Consider the following 18,121-nt stretch of genomic DNA (forward strand, 5'->3'; position numbering starts at 1 on the left):
AGTGAGGGACACTGCGGGGAGGTGATTCTGGACCTGGCGGGGATGAATGATGTGTTTTTTAGGAGTTTTACAGTAAGTTGTATAAGTCGGAATCCCCAGCCGGGGAGGAGGAGATGAAATAATTTAGGGGGGGGGGGGGGGGGTGCTGGAGTGCCCGAGGGTACACGAGGAGTTAGTGGAGGATCTGGGTGCCTCAATCGGGCTCGGGGAGGTAATGGAGGGGTTGGGGATGATGTAATCGGGCAAAGCCGCGGGGACCAGACGGATACCCGGTGGAGATCTATAAGAGGTTATCCAGAATGCTTGGGGCCTCTTTTGGTAAATGCTTTTAATGACTCAAAGGAGTTGGGAGTTTTCCCCTCAACGTTATTGCAGGCATTGATTTCCCTTATCTTGAAACGAGATAAAGATCCGGAAAGCTGTGGGTTGTAGAGGCCAAATCTCCCTGCTAAATGTGGATGCAAAATTGTTGGCAAAGATCCTGGTCTCACGGAACGAGGACTGTGTCCCAAGGGTGATAGGGGAGGACCAGACGGGGTTTGTTGAGGCGCGACACCTGGCGACCAACATTAGGCGCCCCTTAATGTAATATTGTTGGCTATGGAGGGGCGCGAGATCGAGGTGGTGGTGGCCATGGATGTGGAAAAGACCTTCGACCGGGTGGAGTGGAAATATTTGTGGGAGGTCCTGGGAAGATTTGGTTCGGGCAGGGATTTATGGATTTAGTCCAGTTGCTTTATCAGGCACCGGTGGCAAACGTAAGGACAAATCGGGTGAGGTTGGAATATTTTAGCCTGTGTTTAAAATACTCTCCTCACTACTGTTTGCTCTGGCCATAGAGCCTTTGGCAATGGCACTGTGAACATCAAACGTTTGGTGGGGGGATAGTGCGAGGGGGGTTGGAACACAGGGTCTCGCTCTATACGGGTGATCTGCTCCTTTATATAACGGACACGTTTTCAGGGACTGCAAGGTTTATGGGGATACTGGAGGAATATGGCCAGTTCTCAGGTTATAAACTGAATATGGTCAAGAGCGAGGTTTTTGCGATCCAGGCAAGGGGGCATCTTGCAAGGGCATGAGTCTGAAGGCTTTGTTGACGGCACCTCTGCCGTTCCCGCTGGCTCGGTTCTCCACCACCCCAATGGCAGCCCTAAGGGTGTGGGGACAATGGAGGCAGCACATGAGACTGGAGGGGGCGTCGGTGTGGTCACCGATCTGTGACAATCACTAGTTCGCTCCGGGGGGGCTGGGCGGGGGATTTAGGAGGTTGCAGCGGGCAGGCATCGAGAGATTCAGAGATCTGTTTATTGAGGAGGGCGTCCCAAGTTTGGAGGAGCTAGAGGGGGAGCTCGAGTGGCCAGGTGGGAATGGCTTCCGGTACTTCCAAGTGCGGGACTTGGTTCGGAGGCAGGTCCCGGGCTTCCCGCGCCTCCCACTCTGGGGACTACCGGATAAGGTGATGTCAAAAACAGGCGTTGGGGAGGGGAAGGTTACAGGAATATATAAGGAGCTGATGGAGTGGGGAGGAAGAGTTGGGAGTTGGGCTATGGGAGGAGGCCCTGAGGAGAGTCAGTGCATCCTCGTCGTGTGCCAGGCTGGTACAATTTAAGGTGGTCCACACGACTCATATGACTGTGGTCTCTATTAGCAGGTTCTTCGAGGAGGTGGGGGGGAGGGGGGAGGGGGGGGGGGGTCCTGCGAATCATGCACACGTGTTTTGGTCGTGACCGAGGTTGAGGGGCTTTTGGCAGGGATTCGCGGACGTCATGTCTGAGGTCTTGGAAGGGAGGGTGGCGATATTCGGAGTGTCGGAAGATCCGGGTGCCCAGTGGGGAGAGAGGCCGACAGTTTGGCCTTTGCTTCCCTGGGGGCCCCGAGACAGATTCTGCTGGGATGGAGGGACTTGGAGCCCCCCCAAGTCAGGGGTATGGGTAAATGACATGGTGGGATTTCTCAAGTTGGACAAAATCAAATTTGCCTTAAGTGGTTCGTTACAGGGGTTCACTCGGAGGTGGCAGCCGTTCATTGACTTCTTTAAGGAAAATTAGTCTGTCAGCAAGGGGGGGAGAATAGGGGGGGGGGGGGAAGAGGGAGGCATGGAAGTGATGAACAAGGATAAGAAAACCAATGGAGTGAGGGCTGTGAGGCAGAGTATTTGTATGGACCATGTTGGTTGGGGTCTGTTGGTCGGCCATTTTATTGTGGGTTTTTTTGTCCTTGTTGGATTTTTCTGTTTAAAAGTGTTAAAATTATAAATGCCTTCATAAAATATTTTCTGGGCGAAAAAATAGAATCTGTGTCCCTCTGGTTACCCAACCTACAGTCACTGGAAACACTTCCAAGTAAATCTCCTCTGCCCCTGTCCAAGATCCTTCTTAAAGTGCGATTACAGAATTGAACAAAATACTCGATTGAGTAACCAGTTGGTTATAAAGGCTTAAATAAATAAAATAATCTTTTATTGTCACAAGTAGGCTTACATTAACACTGCAATGAAGTTACTGTGACAAGCCCCTAGTTGCCACACTCCGGCACCTGTTCAGGTACACAGAGGGAATTGAACCCGGTGCGGGAATTGAACCCGTGCTGTTGGCCTTATTCTGCATCACAAACCAGCTGTCTAGTGCACTGAGCTATAAACCAGCTCTTTTACCTTTTGTACTCTATTTCTCAAACCCAGGGTTCCATATTCTTACACTATTTTCTTAACTTCTTGTGCTACTTTCACAGCCGTGTGTCTGCACATCCCAGGTCTCCCTGTTCCTAAGTTCTCTTTGACATGATATTGTTGGTTCATATTACCGCTCCCTCTTTTTTTTTTAGAAAACATTTTATTGAGGCATTTATAATTTTAAAATTTTAACATTCTAAACCGAGCGGTCCGACACACGGAAAAAAACCCGTCTCCTTCCTTCCTTATTGGTAAAATGTATCACTTCCCATTTCTATGCTGTTTAATTTTCTTTCCTTCTGTTCGTCAGAACACCCAGGGAGACAGGAACAGATACAAGCGGTTTACAGTGTCCTGGATCAGCTGCCTGGCCACATTCACTGCACGCTGGAGCGCCTCATCTTCCACCTGGTCAAGTAAGAAGACCACTGGAAATGGAGTTACCATGGCAATTGGGTCTTTAGAACATGCTTCTCCTGATCAAAGTCGATATTCAAACCTTATCGCTCAGGCCAGAAGCTTTCATTTCCTTGTGCTCTCACATTGGAAAGAGCTGGTACAGAGATAAATGGGGGTGGGGGGTCACGCTCCCTCCGTTGGGGCCATGCTCTCAGCAGGGGTGGGGGGGGGGTTGTGCTGGGTTGCGGGGTGAATGGGGGCTCACACTTGGTGAGGGGTTAAGGAGTGGGATGGCCAGGTCAGATTTTCAGTGGGTGGGGAGGGGTAACGATTGCTATTCATAGAATTTACAGTGCAGAAGGAGGCCATTCAGCCCATCGAGTCTGCACCGGCTCTTTGAAAGAGCACCCTACCCAAACCCACACGTCCACCCTATCCCCATAACCCAGCAACCCACCCAACACTAAGGGCAATTTTGGACTCCAAGGGCAATTTAGCATGACCAATCCACCAAACCTTGACATCTTTGGACTGTGGGAGGAAACCGGAGCACCCGGAGGAAACCCACACAGACACGGGGAGAATGTGCAGACTCCGCACAGACAGTGACCCAAGCCGGGAACCTGCAACCCTGGAGCTGTGATGCAATTGTGTTAACCACAATGCTACTGTGCTGCCCTATTGAACCTTTGATTTTCCAAATTATCAGTTCTACATCCTATTAAGGACCTGCCAATTGGAACCCAAGCTCCCCTCGCCCTTCCACGCTCAGAGAGTGACCCCATTGGGATCCTGACCCAGTCGGTGAAGAATCGGGACAGTTGGCTCCCTGACACTGGACACCAGCTTTGCCAGGTTGGTTGGCAGAGTGGGCAGTCTGCCATCTGGCTTGGCAGGGAATTCATTTATTCAAACTGTTGATAATTTCATAAAAACGGAAATATACTTTGATTCATTGAGTTCTGTGCAGCTTTAAACAATTCTGTAACACCATTTCCCTTCAATACAATAATGACTACGCTTTAAAAAAAAAAAGACTTTGTTCGCTCTGAGTCACTTTGAAACATTGAGGATGTGAAAGGCATATGGAAATGTGAGATTGAGTCATGTTAAAATGGACTCTGTGTACGCTGCCCCAACCAACCCAAACTCTTCCCATTCATTCCTATTGGATACAATCCCAGTGAGTCAAATGTGACTACTTCCCATTCATTCCTGCAGTCAGAATTCAATCCCACTAAATCGCATCCCATTGGACAGAATCCCAATAGATTATAATCATAATCCTTTCCAATTATTCCCCTGATCAATACCTCAATGGACAGAACTTTCGCCCAATTATTCCAAAGGTCCTGCCTTCCAAATCCCCCCCCCTGTACAGTGGGACTGTACAGCTTTGTTTCCACAGCTAGGGCATCTCCAACCATGGCTTCTCTTCCTACACTTAACTGTTATAGCAGAATCCTTCAAGGATTGGCCCTTGGACTCTTCCTCTTCATCCATATGTTCCCAGTTGATGACTTTATTGATAGCTATGGGGACAGGTTCCTCGTGTACGTTTATGATATCTAGCACTGGCTTCCCCCCCACCTTTCTCAACGTGCCATCTCCGTGCCTTGGACAAGTTGCAAATTCCTCCGGTTAAACGTTGGTAATATCGCAGCCATCATCTTTGGCCCCTGCCACAAACTTCTTTCTCTTGACATTGATTTCATCTTCCTCCCTGGCCACTCAGTCATGTTGACTGATCTGAGCATCTGACCAAGGTCACTCACCTCCTGCTTCCACAGTATCATCATCCTGTTTCAGCTCCTTCCCAGGCTCATCTGTTGCCCAACCCTCGCCTGCACTTTTGTAAACTCCCACAACGTTAATATGCCAATATTCTGGTCAGCTCTCTATTTTTCACACTCTGCAAACTTGAGCACGTCCAAAACTCCGCAGCTTGCACCAAGCTCCATTTGCCGATCAGCATCCTGAATGCTACCTTCCTCTACCTCCGACCCTTTCCTTACCATTGGTGACCAGGGCCGGCATTCTCTGTCCGTTTCGCCGATGGGGCTGGGTCCCGCTGCAGTCAATGGAGATTTGGCTGAGCGCCACGTTCTCCGTTCCTGCTTGCAGCGATGATGGGATGAACTCGATCGGAGAATCCCAGCCCATGTTTTCAGCTACCCCTGCTGTGCTTAAAACTGCCTCTGACTGAGCTTTGATCACCTGGCCTGAAATCTCCTTTTCGATCTTGGGATTCATCTGTACTGATTATCTTCTGCGAAGTGCGTTGGCAGAAGCACAATGTAGATGCAAGGCATTGTACAGAATGACAATGAACCAAACTTTCACCTAATTAGTCCCAATGGAACCATTGTCAATTCGCAGAACTCTCTGCTCCTATTGGTGTTGTTGTGAATAGTTAGAAGCTGTCTCCTTACGATGATGGTACTCTTGGTTTCAGAGTGGCTGTATTAGAAGAGATGAATCGCATGTCTCCCAACGCTCTGGCGATTGTCTTTGCACCATGTATTCTCCGTTCACCAGACAACTCGGATCCGCTGACAAGTATGAAAGATGTCTCCAAGACAACCATGTGGGTTTTCATCTGATCTTATTGCAATGTGAAACTAATACTGCATTCAGAGAGAGAGACAGAGCGAGTACTGAGTGTTCCAGTGCTGTGTGTGTGTGTAACAGGACTGAGTGTCTCAGCACTGACTGTGTGTGTGTGTAACAGGATGGAGTGTCTCAGCACTGACTGTGTGTGTGTGTGTAACAGGACTGAGTGTCTCAGCACTGACTGGGGGTGTGTGTGTAACAGGACTGAGTGTCTCAGCACTGACTGTGTGTGTAACAGGACTGAGTGTCTCAGCACTGACTGTGTGTGTGTGTGTAACAGGACTGAGTGTCTCAGCACTGACTGTGTGTGTGTGTGTGTGTGTAACAGGACTGAGTGTCTCAGCACTGACTGTGTGTGTGTGTGTAACAGGACTGAGTGTCCCAGCACTGACTGTGTGTGTGTGTGTGTAACAGGACTGAGTGTCCCAGCAGTGACTGTGTGTGTGTGTGTAACAGGACTGAGTGTCCCAGCACTGACTGTGTGTGTGTGTAACAGGACTGAGTGTCCCAGCACTGACTGTGTGTGTGTGTAACAGGACTGAGTGTCTCAGCACTGACTGTGTGTGTGTGTGTAACAGGACTGAGTGTCTCAGCACTGACTGTGTGTGTGTGTGTGTAACAGGACTGAGTGTCCCAGCAGTGACTGTGTGTGTGTGTGTAACAGGACTGAGTGTCCCAGCACTGACTGTGTGTGTGTGTAACAGGACTGAGTGTCTCAGCACTGACTGTGTGTGTGTGTGTGTGTGTAACAGGACTGAGTGTCTCAGCACTGACTGTGTGTGTGTGTGTGTGTAACAGGACTGAGTGTCCCAGCACTGACTGTGTGTGTGTGTGTGTAACAGGACTGAGTGTCTCAGCACTGACTGTGTGTGTGTGTGTGTAACAGGACTGAGTGTCCCAGCACTGACTGTGTGTGTGTGTAACAGGACTGAGTGTCTCAGCACTGACTGTGTGTGTGTGTGTAACAGGACTGAGTGTCTCAGCACTGACTGTGTGTGTGTGTAACAGGACTGAGTGTCCCAGCACTGACTGTGTGTGTGTGTGTGTGTGTGTAACAGGACTGAGTGTCCCAGCACTGACTGTGTGTGTGTGTAACAGGACTGAGTGTCTCAGCACTGACTGTGTGTGTGTGTGTGTGTGTGTGTGTAACAGGACTGAGTGTCTCAGCACTGACTGTGTGTGTGTGTAACAGGACTGAGTGTCTCAGCACTGACTGTGTGTCTGTGTGTGTGTGTGTGTAACAGGACTGAGTGTCTCAGCACTGACTGTGTGTGTGTGTAACAGGACTGAGTGTCTCAGCACTGACTGTGTGTCTGTGTGTGTGTGTGTGTAACAGGACTGAGTGTCTCAGCACTAACTGTGTGTGTGTGTAACAGGACTGAGTGTCCCAGCACTGACTGTGTGTGTGTGTGTGTGTGTGTGTAACAGGACTGAGTGTCTCAGCACTGACTGTGTGTGTGTGTAACAGGACTGAGTGTCTCAGCACTGACTGTGTGTGTGCGTGTAACAGGACTGAGTGTCTCAGCACTGACTGTGTGTGTAACAGGACTGAGTGTCTCAGCACTGACTGTGTGTGTGTGTGTGTGTGTGTGTAACAGGACTGAGTGTCTCAGCACTGACTGTGTGTGTGCCTCCGCACTGACTGGGTGTGTGCCTCCGCACTGACTGTGTGTGTGTGTCTCAGCACTGACTGTGTGTGTGTGTCTCAGCACTGACTGGGTGTGTGTGTGTGTCTCAGCACTGACTGTGTGTGTGTGTCTCAGCACTGACTGTGTGTGTGTGTCTCAGCACTGACTGTGTGTGTGTGTCTCAGCACTGACTGTGTGTGTGTGTGTGTCTCAGCACTGACTGTGTGTGTGTGTGTGTCTCAGCACTGACTGTGTGTGTGTGTGTGTCTCAGCACTGACTGGGTGTGTGTCTCAGCACTGACTGTGTGTGTGTGTGTATCTCAGCACTGACTGTGTGTGTGTGTGTGTCTCAGCACTGACTGGGTGTGTGTGTGTCTCAGCACTGACTGTGTGTGTGTGTGTGTCTCAGCACTGACTGTGTGTGTGTGTGTCTCAGCACTGACTGTGTGTGTGTCTCAGCACTGACTGTGTGTGTGTGTCTCAGCACTGACTGTGTGTGTGTGTCTCAGCACTGACTGTGTGTGTGTGTGTCTCAGCACTGACTGTGTGTGTGTGTCTTAGCACTGACTGTGTGTGTGTGTGTATCTCAGCACTGACTGTGTGTGTGTGTGTATCTCAGCACTGACTGTGTGTGTGTGTGTCTCAGCACTGACTGTGTGTGTGTCTCAGCACTGACTGTGTGTGTGTGTGTATCTCAGCACTGACTGTGTGTGTGTGTGTCTCAGCACTGACTGGGTGTGTGTCTCAGCACTGACTGTGTGTGTGTGTATCTCAGCACTGACTGTGTGTGTGTGTGTGTCTCAGCACTGACTGTGTGTGTGTCTCAGCACTGACTGTGTGTGTGTGTGTGTCTCAGCACTGACTGTGTGTGTGTATCTCAGCACTGACTGTGTGTGTGTATCTCAGCACTGACTGTGTGTGTGTGTCTCAGCACTGACTGTGTGTGTGTGTCTCAGCACTGACTGTGTGTGTGTGTCTCAGCACTGACTAGTATGTGTGTATCTCAGCACTGACTGTGTGTGTGTATCTCAGCACTGACTGTGTGTGTGTGTGTCTCAGCACTGACTGGGTGTGTGTGTGTCTCAGCACTGACTGGGTGTGTGTGTGTCTCAGCACTGACTGGGTGTGTGTGTGTCTCAGCACTGACTGGGTGTGTGTCTCAGCACTGACTGTGTGTGTGTGTGTGTGTCTCAGCACTGACTGTGTGTGTGTGTGTCTCAGCACTGACTGTGTGTGTGTGTCTCAGCACTGACTGTGTGTGTGTCTCAGCACTGACTGTGTGTGTGTGTGTGTGTCTCAGCACTGACTGTGTGTGTGTGTCTCAGCACTGACTGTGTGTGTGTGTCTCAGCACTGACTGTGTGTGTGTGTCTCAGCACTGACTGTGTGTGTGTCTCAGCACTGACTGTGTGTGTGTGTCTCAGCACTGACTGTGTGTGTGTCTCAGCACTGACTGTGTGTGTGTCTCAGCACTGACTGTGTGTGTGTCTCAGCACTGACTGTGTGTGTATCTCAGCACTGACTGTGTGTGTATCTCAGCCCTGACTGTGTGTCTGTGTCTCAGCACTGACTGTGTGTAACAGCACTGTGTGTATGCAGGGCCTTGGTGAGGCCACACCTTGAATATTGTGAGCAGTTTTGGTCTCCTTATATGAGGAAGGATGTTCTTGCTCTAGAGGGAGTGCAGCAAAGGTTTACCAGGCTGATTCCTGGGATGGTGGGACTGACATTTGAGGAGAGATTGAATCGGTTACGATTGTATTTGCTGGAGTTTGGAAGAATGAAGAGGGATCTCATAAAGACCTATAAAATTCTAACAGGACAAGACGGGGTAGATGCAAGAAGGAAGTTCCCGATGGTGGGGGTGCCCAGAACTAGGGGTCACAGTCTGAGGATACGGGTGGACCATTTAGGACCTAGATGAGGAGAAATTCCTTCTCCCAAAGATTGGCGATCCTGTGGAATTCTCTACCGCAGAAAGCAGTTTAGGCTAAATCATTGTATATTTTCAAGAAGCAGTTACATATAGCTCATGGGGGCAAAGGGGATTAAAGTACATTGGGGGGTAAAGTGGGATTAGGCTATTGAGTTGGATAATGAATGGTGGAGCAGGCTCGAAGGGCCGAATGGCCTTCTGCCCTATTCTCCATATTTCTATGTTACCTGATGTTGATGCTGTGCCACTGCCCTGTGGAGAATGTAGTTTAATCCATGCTGATGTTTTATTGAAATGTGAGAGCCACGCTGTCTGTTCCTTAGTCTGGTCACTTCTCAGGAACAGCTGATTACTGTATTCCTGCCAAAGTCTGCAGCAGTCGGAGGCTGTTTGACGCTGGCAGATGTCATGTTGCCGGTCATTATTGGCATCATGATACTGGGATTCTTCATAACACAGACCTGTTGAACTGGGTTTCCCCGGGGGGATCATCCAAATTGTACACCAATGGCCTGTCCCCAGCCCACTCGCAAACGTTTATTAATGCAGACAGCATCTGGTGTGGGATATAGGCTCAGACTTTCTTGGAAAAAACACAAAACGATGGTAAAACAAAGCTGGCCCACTCCAGAAAGCATGTGCAAAAGCAGCAATAAGAGTCTCCAGCACAATTGTGCTTCACAATGCCAGTGCTAAAAGGGAACTGAATGTCACCCTGGATAGCTAGAGACTGAAGCAAGATTCCCCCTCCATCGATCCACGTGTCATCCTTGACAGAGAACCCTCCGGTGCACCCACCACCTCATCAAATTAAAAACTGCAATAAGCCCCACAGCAAACCAACTGGTACCTCTTGGACAATTACAGAGGCCAAGACCCTAAGGAGTCCTGCTCTTGCCGTCATGTCCCCGACTGCAGGATACTGCGACCCTGTGTGGTGCCAATCTGCCCACACCAAACTTCTCCATGTGCAACTCAACAGTGCGCACCATCCCAGGTAGTCTTTGATCCTGGCTCCCTGTCTTGAGCAACATTGCCCCCCCCCCCCCCCCCACCTCCAACATCAGGAGGGTAATTACAACAGGCAAGCTACTGAAGAAGGCCCACTCAAACCCAAGCCTGCCTTTATTCAATAACCTCCACAATTCACCAGCAGTACGTCCTCCCCCACGCCACCACATATGGCGAAACTCACCCAGCCGGTGTAACAGCTTAAGACCTATGACAGGAGAAAACAATCCAAAATAAACCACTCTTATTGAAGACCCCATTGCTTGTCCACCGGGTTGTAATCTCCCACGGCAACAGTAGGTCCTTTTAACCCATTTGCACACTAGCCAAGGCCCCTTTGTTGCCACTCAACACCAGTGGGGTTGCAAAGACCATCCAGATTGCATCTGCGGTGCAGTCCAAACAATCCCTCGCAGGGGGCGATGGTGGCATACTGGTAATATCATTGAATTAGTAATCCAGAGGCCCACGTTAATGCCCTGCAGACACCGGTTCAAATCCCGCTGTGGCAACTGATGCAACTTGAATTTATCTCAGAAAATCTGGAATTGGAAGTTTGTATCAGTAATGAAGCAATCATCGCCAGTCATTAAAAACCCATCTGAACTCACTAATGTCCTGTGGGGAAGGAAATCTGCCATCCTTACCTGGTCTGGTCTACAGGTGACTGCAGATCCACAGCAACAAGTTTGACTCTTCATGGTCCCTCTCGAGGTTATTCAGGAGGGGCAGCCAGTGTAGACTTTCCAGAACGACTTTCCTGAACAAACATTTTTGAAAACCGTCGGGAAGGGGTTGCTGGCTAAATTTGAAGGTGGGTTTAAACAGGCCATCTCACCACTGACAAGGCCGTTGACAAGGGGCTGGTTTAGCTCACAAGGCTAAATCGCTGGCTTTTAAAGCAGATCAAGCAGGCCAGCAGCATGGTTCGATTCCCGTACCAGCTTTCCCGGACAGGCGCTGGAATGTGGCGACTAGGGGCTTTTCACAGTAACTTCATTGAAGCCTACTCGTGACAATAAGCGATTTTCATTTTTTTTCATTTCATTTGTTTGACTCTGTGAGTATGCACATGCTAAATAAATACTGGCAGATCTTTACTGCGGATCCGCACACTTCCTGCACAAGATTCACAATGCCTGTCGTTCATTCCTTTGCACACGGAGAGATGGATGAAACCATGCAATGAGTTTGCTGCCTAAAGTGAAACCCCCCATTGACTTTAGAATGTCACTTGTTTGGCACTCCGTTATTTCTCTCCCCCCCCCCCAAAACTGGGGGTAGGCACTCGATGGGAGGTCAAGGTGCCCCATCCAACTCTCCAGTCTTTTTTAAAAAATTTAGATTACCCCATTATTTTTTCCAATTAAGGGGCAATTTAGCGTGGCTAATCCACCTACCCTGCACATCTTTGGGTTCTGGGGGCGAAACCCACGCAGACACGGGGAGAATGTGCATACTCCACACAGACAGTGACCCAGAGCCGGGATCGAACCTGGGACCTCAGCGCCGTGAGGCAGCTGTGCTAACCACTAGGCCACCGTGCTGCCCTCGACTCTCCAGTCTTCATGTCAGTCACAACAGTAAAGTCTCAGAACATTTGTGACTGGAGTCACGCTCCCAATTTACTCACATTCCAGCAAGGAGTCGGTGGGTCATTATCAAGAGGGTGAGGGCAGTTAGCAGATGACCAGCTGAGATCATGGACTGATAACGCACAGGAAGAGGCCATTCAGCCCATTGTGTCTGTGCTAGTGTTTGGAAAGAGCTATCCAATTATTTCTTTCCCCCGCTACCTCAAAAGAAAATACCTCCTCATCCAGTCTTTGGCTGTTTGGCCAATGATCTTCGATCCGTGTCCTCTGCTTGCTGCCCTCCTACCCCTGAAAACGGAAACTCCTCTTCATTTTGATCACCTCTATTAAATCTCCCCTTAACCTTCTGTGCTGTAAGGAAACAATCCCAGTTTCTCTATTCTCTCCAAATCGGTCAATTTTTCAAGATCAGTGGGGAAGAGTGGGACTAATTGGACATCTCCGTTTTACACCGAAATCCCATTGCCTTGCTCATCATGGGTTCCCATCATTCGCGTCAGGCAACTGAAGATGATGGAGGTAAACTCGTAGTCACCTGACTTAGAACATCGTGGGTTCAAGTCCCACTAAAATACTTAAACCCATAATCTAGTCTGGCACTCCTTGTGGTAGAACTGAGGGAGTGCGGCACTGCCAGAGGTGCCACCTTTCTGATGAGACGTTTAAATCCAGGCTTAATCTACCCCCTCAGGTGGCTGTAAAATATCCCATTGTTACGCTCCTGATAGCCAGTGGTGAAGTAGAATCCAGAGCCAGTCTTTACTTAGGATAGATTTATTCACGGTGTAAAATATTGCAGGTATATATCTCCTGACTTCACACTTTGCCTGTGTCTGTAAGTGTCTCTTTATATGTGCTTGAGTAACTATTGAACTAGTGCTCTCTACCTTCATGTACTGAACCCCAGTTGATACAATTAACACCCTGTTAGTATTCAGAGCCTTGGCGTTCTCTTAGTGACCTGGTCAACATCTATCGATCAGCTAACATCTTTAAAACAGATTATGTGGCCATTATCAAATTACATGTTTGTAGAATCTGGCACAAATTGGCTACTGTGCTTTCTATATTACAGCAGTGACCACACTTGGGAAATGTAATCCTTTGGCTGTTAAGCACTGTGGATCCAGAGCTGCTGGAAGGCACTGTGTAAATGCAAGTTCTTACTTTCTGCTTGGCAGTTCATACGTGAATATGCTTTTCTGTTTTTGAGCATATCTTCTTCGTGTTTTGATAACAGGTGTGTTGAGCTCCTGATCACCGAACAGATGCGGATGTACAAAATCAAAATGGATGGAATTGCTCAACTGGAGACGGAGGAGCAACTCGCAGTCCGGCGCCTCTCACTCCTCCGAGTAAGTCAGCAAAATCACATATAGTGAGCATCGAGGAGGCCATTCAGTCACATTAAGCCTGATGTCCATGAGCCAGGGGTTCAGCACCCTGGAGCCTGTTGTGCATGAGGCAGAGGAGGACCTTCAGCCCCTTGGAGCCTGGTGTACAATAGAGGAGGCCATTCTACCCCCGTCGAGCTTGTTGTACAATAGGAGGCCATTCTACCCCCGTCGAGCTTGTACAATAGAGGAGGCCATTCTACCCCCGTCGAGCTTGTTGTACAATAGGAGGCCATTCTACCCCCGTCGAGCTTGTTGTACAATAGGAGACCATTCTACCCCCGTCGAGCTTGTACAATAGAGGAGGCCATTCTACCTCCGTCGAGCTTGTACAATAGAGGAGGCCATTCTACCTCCGTCGAGCTTGTACAATAGAGGAGGCCATTCTACCCCCGTCGAGCTTGTACAATAGAGGAGGCCATTCTGCCTCCATCGAGCTTGTTGTACAATAGAGGAGGCTATTCTGCCCCCTTAGAGCCTGTTCTGCAGGAACCAGAGCAGGCCATTGTGCCCCCTTGGAGCCTGTTGCACACGAACCCGAGGAAGTGATTCAACTCCTTTGAGTCCGTTGTCCCGGATAAATGCTGTTCTCTGCAGCCAAGAGCGAGAATCCCGAAGGCTGTGTTACCTGCATCGTGCCAGGGTTAAGGACTCCACCGAGCTGAAGAGGAACTGGAATAGGAGGGGAAGGATCCGATTGTCAGGGTTCATGTGGATACCACTACATAGGTAGGACTAAAAAAAAGAAGTTCTGAGGATGAGCAGCTAGGACTAAATTCAAAAGCAGAACCAAAAAGCTCTGCATTGCTCCCTGAGCCTCAAGCGAATTGGCATAGGAAAATAAGATCAGAGAGTTGAATGCGTGGCTCAAAGATTGGTGTGGGGGAAATAGGCTTTAATTCATGAGCCACTGGAGGAAGAACATGTAAAAATAGAAGAATATAAGAAATAGCAGAAGTAGTCTCTTCGAGCCCACTCCACCATTCAATGTTGTCATGACTGATGTTCGACCTCAACACCAATTTCTTGCACTATAGCCGTAACCCTTGATGTCTTTAAGACAGAGATCAATAGAATTATAGAATCCCTAAAGTGCAGACGGAGGTCATTTGGCCCAGCCCTTGGAAAGAGCATCCCACATAGGCCCACGCCTCCGCCCTATCCCCGTAACCCCACCTAACCTTTTTGGACACTAAGGGCCAATTTAGCTTGGCCAATCCACCTAACCTGCATATCTTTGGACTGTGGGAGGAAACCAGAGCACCCGGAGGAAACCCACACAGACACAGCGGAAAAAGTGCAAACTCCACACAGACAGTCACCCAAGGCTTTAATTAAACCGGGATCTCTGGTCTTGTGAGGCAACAGTGCTAACCGCTGTGCCACCATGCAGCTGCTTTTCTACACATTAAACACACTCAATGACGGAGCCTCCACATCCCTCTGGGAAATTAGAAGAAATTCCTCCTCATCTCAGTCCTAAATGGCCTGCCCCTCATTCGGAGTCTGTGTCCTCTGGTTCTAGAACCACCCAGCCATGAGAACCAGCCTTCCAGCATCTGTCCTGTCGAGCCCTGGAAGAATTTTGTATGTTTGAATGAGATCACCTCTCATTCTTCTAAACTCCTGAGAATAAAGGCCCAATCTGGTTAATATTTCCTCACATGACAATCCCTCTATCCTCGGAATTAAGTCTGCTGAACCTTTGTTGCGCCCCCTTTATGGCAAGTATATCTTTCCTTCGGTAAGGAAACCAAAATTGGACACAATACACCAGGTGTGGGATCAACAAGACTCCATCCATCAATCACAATCACCAGAGAAAAAGTATGAGGAAAACTCATGGGACTAAAGGCGGACAAGTCCTCTGGGCCTGATGGCTTTCACCCCAGCGTCTTAAAGGAAGTAGCTGCAGATAAAGTGGATGCAATGGTTACAATCTTCCAAAATTCCCTGAATTCTGAAAAAATCCCAGCAGACTGGAAAGCCGTAAATATCAAAAAAGGAGGAAGGCAGAAAACTGGAACCTATAGGCCAGTTAGCCAAATGTTGGTCATTGACAAAATACTAGAACCTATTATTAGGAGCAGGACATTGAGAAAATCATAATACAATCGGGCAGAGTCAATATGGTTTTGTAAGGGCAGCACGGTGGCGCAGTGGTTAGCACTGCTGGCTCACGGCGCCGAGGTCCCACATGCAATCCCGGCTCTGGGTCACTGTCTGTCTGGAGTTTGCAAATTCTCTCCGTGTCTGTGTGGGTCTCAGCCCCACAACTCGATGATGTGCAGGGTAGGTGGATTGGCCACGCTAAATTGCTCCTTAATTGGAAAAAATGAATTGGATACTCTAAATTTATTTTTAAAAACATGGTTTTGTGAAAGGGAAATTGAGCTTGACAAATTTATTAAGAGTTCTTGGCAAGTGAGGTAGATAAAGGGGAGCCAGTAGATGTAGTATATTTGGATTGCCAAAAGGCATCCAATAAAGTGCTATACATAAGATAAAAGCTCATAGTGTTGGGGTGGTATATTTTGTACATGAATATTTTGTCCAGATATAGTTCAGAAAAGGTTCACTTAGGCTGATTCCTGGGAATGGTTGATATACTCATTGGAGTTCAGAAGAATGAGAGGCGATCTGATTGAAACATATAAGATTCTGAGAGGGTTAGCAGGGTGGATACCGAAAGCATGTTACTCCTCATGGGGGAACCTAGAACTGGGGGATAAAGTTAAAAGTAAAGGGTGTCCCATTTCAGGACCTGCTGAGGAGACATTTCTTCTATCAAAGGGTCGTTAAGAGTTTTAATTTCTCTTCCACAGAGAACAGTGGTCATTGAAGGCTGACCTAGATAGGTTTTTGATCGACAACTGTGGTAGGATTTTTGGGGGGGGGGGGTGGACAAGCGGGAAACCGGAGTTACGGCTGCAATCCAATCAACCATGAGTTTATTGAACGGTGGAACTGGCTGAATGGCCTACTCTTGCTTATTAACCAGAGGAGGCCACTCAGCCCATTGTTCCTGTACCTCAAACAGAAGGGTTTCGTGATAAGCAATTATAATTTTTTGTTAACCTAAAGGAGCTTTTCTTTCTGGGGGTTGTCGCTCTGTAATTTCAGTTTGATTGGTTGAGAGTCCTGACTCGTTCAGTTGGCCTTTGATGTTGCAGCCTCTCTCCTGGTCAGAATTCCAGCTGGACAGAGGGTGACTGATGCCCTGGAGGCTGTGAGGAATCAGGATCAGCAGACTGGGAGGGGAAGAGTCAGTCTGCGTTTTGCTGTGGGAGTGATTGAAGAATTTGCTCCACTGATGTTTCTGATTTTCTATTTGACGGATCTGATTGGGACTATGTTTGGTGCACTCCCTTTCTCTCTCTCTATCTCTCACTGTCTCGCTCTCACTCTCTAGCTTTGGCCTCTGGAAGTTGGGTTCTCTGCTCCATTCGATGGAGTGCTGGTAGGTACTGCGCTGGTTCGGTTGACCCTTTCTCTGCATGTTCTCTTTTCATTCCTTGGTTATCGCATGCAACCGACCCCTCCCGCACTGACCTCCATCACTAGCAATCGCCTGTTTACATCGCATGTGTTGTTGCTGTGTGTCGCATGCGTTGTTGCTGTGTGTCGCATGCCAACTCACAAGGAGCAATCCTGCACCCAGAATCTGTCCCCTCGTAACACTCACTTTATCCATACGCTCCCCAATTTGAGTCTTCACTCCATGCCCCCTCCCTGCCAACTGTTCCTATTGTTATGGTGTTACTCAGGAAACGTTCTGTCCCTTTGGAATGGCAGGAAGTGGATTAAGGGTGGATTATTAATCACTGCAAATGCCCACTGATTGTAGCCACCAACATTGGGCAAATTGATTCACTAAACGGTCGCATCAAATCTCGGTGAGTAAGCATCATGGCTAGATCTCTGAGGCTCGGCCTCTTCTAAGCCTCCGCCTAACACCCCTCTCTGTGCCATCCTCAAATCCATCCCTTTCACCCCCATCTTCACCCTCACCCAACCCAGTTAGGAGCTGGACATCAGCGTGGAGAGTCAGACCCAAGATGTGGTTTGTAGGTGAGGTTGTGTCTATTGGAAGCTGTAATAATCGGTTCCTAAATTCAATCTTCCCCCTTGATCCACTCCTGAGGCCTCCTGCTGGGGTCAGGTTTTACAGACGCACCCTTATCCTTCCCACTAACTCCAGCCACACTGCCGGCCTGATCATGTCCATAGGCAGACTGGTGTCATTGGGTCAGGATGACGATCTGGATCCAGGATTGATTTGTATCCCTCAGTCCCAAACATCCCAAGGTCTCAGATATTATTCCGAGGACCCACATATCATCCCGAACGCCAGACCCAGATATGCACTATCCAGATATGCACTATCAGCCTGACTATGAACTCAAAATTCATCACAGGCCCAGTGAAACCAGGGACCACAAGGAGCTCAATAACATTGATCATTTCCCCCCAGAGCAAAGGACCTCGAAGTCCAAAAGCCATTGAGGAGAATCCACCAAAGTTGCAAAGTCTGGATGAAGAGGAGCCTTCAGACACTGACATGGAGCATGAAGAGGAAATCCTGATTGAGCGAATCCAGTCAATAAAGGAAGAGAAGTGAGTCGAGGGGTGCATCATTCTGGGAAGCATTGAAACTCACTGGGGTACAGGTCCCACACACACTGACTCTCCCTGAGGTACGGGTCCCACACATACTGACTCTCACTGAGGTACGGGTTCCACACACACCGACTCTCCCTGAGGTACGGGTCCCACACACACTGACTCTCACTGGGGTACGAATTCCACACACACTGACTTTCACTGGGGTACGAATTCCACACACACTGACTCTCCCTGGGGTACGGGTCC

At 48.8% G+C, this 18,121-nt stretch overlaps 1 protein-coding gene across 1 annotated transcript in view; it reads left to right on the forward strand.

The window, feature by feature from the left end:
- Positions 1 to 18,121, forward strand: part of LOC119952944 (unconventional myosin-IXb) — a 136,948-nt gene that overhangs the window by 116,477 nt on the left and 2,350 nt on the right. The window contains exons 23-27 of the mRNA XM_038776582.1: positions 2,985 to 3,090; positions 5,529 to 5,660; positions 13,096 to 13,210; positions 16,662 to 16,709; positions 17,724 to 17,866. Of these exons, the coding sequence (XP_038632510.1) occupies positions 2,985 to 3,090; positions 5,529 to 5,660; positions 13,096 to 13,210; positions 16,662 to 16,709; positions 17,724 to 17,866 (544 nt within the window). The remainder of the gene's footprint in view (positions 1 to 2,984; positions 3,091 to 5,528; positions 5,661 to 13,095; positions 13,211 to 16,661; positions 16,710 to 17,723; positions 17,867 to 18,121) is intronic.

The sequence above is a fragment of the Scyliorhinus canicula genome, chromosome 18, assembly GCF_902713615.1.
Source record: "Scyliorhinus canicula chromosome 18, sScyCan1.1, whole genome shotgun sequence".
In the NCBI taxonomy this organism is placed as follows: Eukaryota; Metazoa; Chordata; class Chondrichthyes; order Carcharhiniformes; family Scyliorhinidae; genus Scyliorhinus; species Scyliorhinus canicula.